This window comes from Tupaia chinensis, unplaced genomic scaffold (genome assembly GCF_000334495.1).
Source record: "Tupaia chinensis unplaced genomic scaffold, TupChi_1.0 Scaffold146584_1, whole genome shotgun sequence".
In the NCBI taxonomy this organism is placed as follows: domain Eukaryota; kingdom Metazoa; phylum Chordata; class Mammalia; order Scandentia; family Tupaiidae; genus Tupaia; species Tupaia belangeri.
In genome coordinates, this window is record NW_006206439.1 from 137,032 (window position 1) to 141,330 (window position 4,299).

The 4,299-nt window shown below is 50.9% G+C and overlaps 1 protein-coding gene across 1 annotated transcript in view; it reads right to left on the reverse strand.

The window, feature by feature from the left end:
- Nucleotides 1–4,299, reverse strand: part of XYLB (xylulokinase) — a 41,580-nt gene that overhangs the window by 12,004 nt on the left and 25,277 nt on the right. The window contains exons 14-15 of the mRNA XM_014584349.2: nucleotides 3,960–4,033; nucleotides 452–548 (exon numbers count right to left, since the gene is read on the reverse strand). Of these exons, the coding sequence (XP_014439835.2) occupies nucleotides 452–548; nucleotides 3,960–4,033 (171 nt within the window). The remainder of the gene's footprint in view (nucleotides 1–451; nucleotides 549–3,959; nucleotides 4,034–4,299) is intronic.

Here is a 4,299-nt window from a genome sequence, read left to right on the forward strand (position 1 = left end):
CCCCCTGAGGGCATGGCCACGTGACAATCCCTTCTCCTCCATTCTCCTCCCAGGATCCTGGGCACGCATGCACACGTGCCCGGCGTGAGTTTAAGCCACTTGAACCACTGGGACTTGAACCACTGTCGACTACATGTGAGTCCAGCGACATAGCCATTACACCAACTGCTGGTCCTCCAACAGACTTCCCACCAGTCCTGCATCTGTGGCCAGGAAACCAGGCTACTAGGGGCAGAGCTGAGAGGCAGGTACAACCCACTTCCCACTCTATGCCTGTCCACAAGCACCTGTCACTCACTCCCTCACCCATACTAGGACCCACTCCTTATAGCTCATGCACAAGGCCTCTGCAACAGGGTCCTAGCAGACACTGCCCCACCAGCCCTGGCCCCAGGACGTGCCCTGGGCTCTAGGCCCCACCCAGAACACAACACACAAGCAGTGCACTTACTGACTCGATAGCCCAGGCCTTCTGCGTGAATCCTCTTGGCCATGAACTGTCCTTCAATCAGTGCTCGAATCTCCACGTTCCCAGGGAATGCACAGACCTGTCTCCAGGAGACGGTGGGTACAGAGTGAGAGCCCTCGCTGTCCATTCATATGTCTGTGTATTATCCTTCTTATAAATGTTATTTTCTTTACATTTAATTACTGTACATCTTTACAGCATACAAAATAAACATTATCAGGGGAACCAGCAGTTAGCGTAAAGGCTATGTCGCTGGACTCCCACGTAGTCGACCGCGGTTCGTGTCCCGGACCCGGTGGCTTAAATCTCACGCTGGGCGCGTGTGCGTGCGTGCCCAAGATCCCGAGAGGAGAATGGAGGAGAAGGGATTGCGGCGTGACCATCCCCCCTGGGGGGTGATTTCTCGCTTTCTGTCTCTATGTCTCTCTCTGTCTGTCTGGCGAGCGCACACGCCCTACAGTGAAAATCTCTCCAAAAAAATAAAAAATAAATAAACATTATCAGAATGAACACAATGCATTAGTCCAGTCGAAGATATCATCATACGGTTTTATTTTTTTGGAGAGGTTTTTGTTATAGAGCGTGTACACTCACCAGAAAGACAGAGAGAGACAGAGACTGAAAGCGAGAAATCACCCCCGAGCGGGGATGGCCACGCCGCAATCCCTCCTCCTCCATCCTCGTCTCGGGATCTTGGGCACACACGCACACGCGCCCGGGGTGAGTTTAAGCCACCGGGTCTGGGACTCAAACCGTGGTCGACTACATGGGGGTCCAGCGACATAACCATTATGCCAACTGCTGGTCCCACATTATTTTTTTAAAGAATTATTTATTTAATTGTCACATTATTTTTTAAAAGAATTATTTATTTAATTGTATTTATTATTATTATTTTAAAATTTGTTATAGGGCACATGCAGTTACCAGCTAGAAAGAGAGAGAGTGAGAGAAAAAGAGAGAGAGAGAGGAAGCCACTAGGTCCGGGACTTGAGCCGCAGTTGACCACGTGGGAATCCTTAACCATCATGCCACCTGCTGGCCCCATATTCTTAACTTTTTAAGCAATAGCCCAGATTTGGTCTTTTAACCACTAGCTTGGCCTGTCTCTCTCTCTCTCTCTCTCTCTCACACACACACACACACACACACAGAACTAGAGGTTTCAAGCTCACAGTCTCACATGTGGCTCACTATGGGGGGTCAGAGGCACCACTCAGATTAGTCTCAGGCAGCTGGGTTCGAGGCCACCACTCAGCTCTGTGACCTCGGATAAGTGACCTACATCTCGCTGTCACTCTCTCAATGAAACTGAAGGGATAGTGGCACCTGCTTTTTAAGGTGGTCATAATATCCGAGCCAGGCCACGGAGCCCGCGTATGTAGTCGATATTCGAGACTGAGAGCTGTGAGCACTGGGCACTGGGCATGCCCTTCAAGATGACACTGGGGGCAGCACTCAGGCTCACCCCTGCTTCTCCAGCACCCGAGGACAGAACCTGTCATTCTCGCCCTCACCAGCTACTGCTCTCGAACCCTGTGGCTCTTCTCCAGGTCCCAAACTGCTCCTTCTGCCTGAAGTCCACCCCACTCTTCTCAGGGTGAGACCTTCCTCATCCTTTGGATCTCAACCAAAGGCCACTGCCTCAGGGAGCCCAGGCCCATCTCCCTGCCCAGGGGAGTCCCCAGCCCTCCCACTGCATCTCTGCGCCATGAGTTTCTCCCTTTCCCAGCCAACGCATGCACCGTAACCGTGTACGCGTCTGCCCCCTTGCCCACTGTCCAGCTCCCAGGCTGTGGGCTCTGCAGAGCAAGGGCCACACGTGTCCCGTTCTCCTCCGTGTCCCCAATGCCTGGGACCATCACACACATCTGCAATAAATGAGTGACAAATACTTTCTTTCCTCAACAAATCCAGGACGATTTACAGGCAAGAGAATGGCGTGTCTTCTCTTTGTTTTGTTTTTTTTTTTTTTGGAGAGGTTTGTTTTTTTGCTACAGGGCATGTGCGCTCGCCAGACAGACAGAGAGACAGAAAGCGAGAAATCACCCCCCAGGGGGGATGGCCACGCCGCAATCCCTTCTCCTCCATTTTCCTCTTGGGATCTTGAGCACGCACGCACACGCCCCTTTTGGGGGTGGAAGGGACGGAGTGATTTCTTGCTCTCTGTCTCTCTGGTAAGTGCACGCATCCTATAGCAAAAATCTCTCTAAAAATATTAATAATGATAATAATTAATAATGCCTATCTCACAGAACTGCTTTGGGAAGTCGATGAGGAAGACGCAGAAAACCATGAGCACAGCGCCTGGATCCTAATGGTGTTCAATAAATGTCAAGAGCCAGGGCGTTTCCAATCAGGAGGAGGTTCATGATCTCAAGACCTGGGAGTTCATGGTAGGTGTGGAACAAAGTTCGCCAGGAAGGGCAGGCTCAGTGGCACAGTGGTAATGTGCTGCTCAAGCAAAATTGAACCCACATGGATGATGACAAGTTCTGTTCCCTGGTCAACCTGAGCCCACCGGAATGCACCCAGGACCTGGCTGGGAAGCAGCTGGGACCCTGCTGGCAGCGCTTCTCTTTCTCTCTCTGTATCTCACTTTCATAAGAGAAAGAAATAAAAACTCCCGGAACCAGCAGTTAGCGTAATGGCTATGTCGCTGGACTCCCACGTAGTCGACCGCCGTTCTAGTCCCAGATCCGGTGGCTTAAACTCACGCAGGGCGCGTGTGCGTGCGTGCCCAAGATCCCGAGAGGAGAATGGAGGAGAAGGGATTGCGGCATGACCATCCCCCCTGGGGGGTGATTTCTCGCTTTCTGTCTCTGTCTCTCTCTGTCTTTCTGGCGAGGGCATGCACCCTATAGCGAAAACCTCTCCAAAAAAAAAAAAAAAGAAAAGAAAAGAAAGAAAGAAAAACTTAAAAAAAATTAGGAAGGCCTGACAAGGAAACTATTGGTGATACCTGTGATGTGAGCCAATGTTAGTTCAGGGAAGAGCACTCGGGCTTTCTGCACTTCTCGAGGGAGCGGACGGTGTCTGTGCTTGGCCCTGCCAACTCCCCAGCATCTAGCATGCAGCTTGGCACATTCAAAATGTTCGAGGGTTTTTTGTTTTTGGTTTTCGGTTTTTCTTTCTCATTACTAGAGGCACATGCACTCACTAGAGAGAAACAGAGAGACAGAAAGAGGGAGAAAGCACCCCTTCCCCAGTGGGGTGTCGCCATGCTGCAATCCCATCTCTTACGTGTCTCTATCCTGTCAGGATTCTGGGCGCACACACACATGCCTGGCGTGTTTTACAAGCCACTGGGGCCAGGATTCGAACAGTAGTCAGCCACGTGGGATCTGGCTCCCTTAAGCACAAGGCCTCAGAAGTGTGTGTGACATTAATGAACCAGCGAATGAATGAAGGGGCACCATCTGATAGCCAAGTGTTAAACTCAATACCCCAAAATGGGATCCACAGAGCTCCACACCGACAACACACGTACCTCCTGGTCTTCAGCATTAAATCGGTAACGCCCAGTGATTTCAGGGGTGATTTCCATTACGTCGAAATAAAAACCTGAAACAAAAGCAGGAAGAGGTTAGCTATCGGCGATGGAGGACAAAAGCTGGGCTTCTTGATAGATTTAGAGGAGAGCCGGGTGAAATGACCCCGTCTCTGTGTGGCCCCAGATGAATACTGTCAGCTCCTTCTCTCCCACAGGACAGAGGGGAACTGGGAAGGCCCAGGTCATCATTTCTTTTATTTCTTGGAGAGGTTTTTGCGATAGGGCGCATGCGCTTACCAGAAAGACAGAGAGACAGAAAGCGAGAAGTCACCCTCCC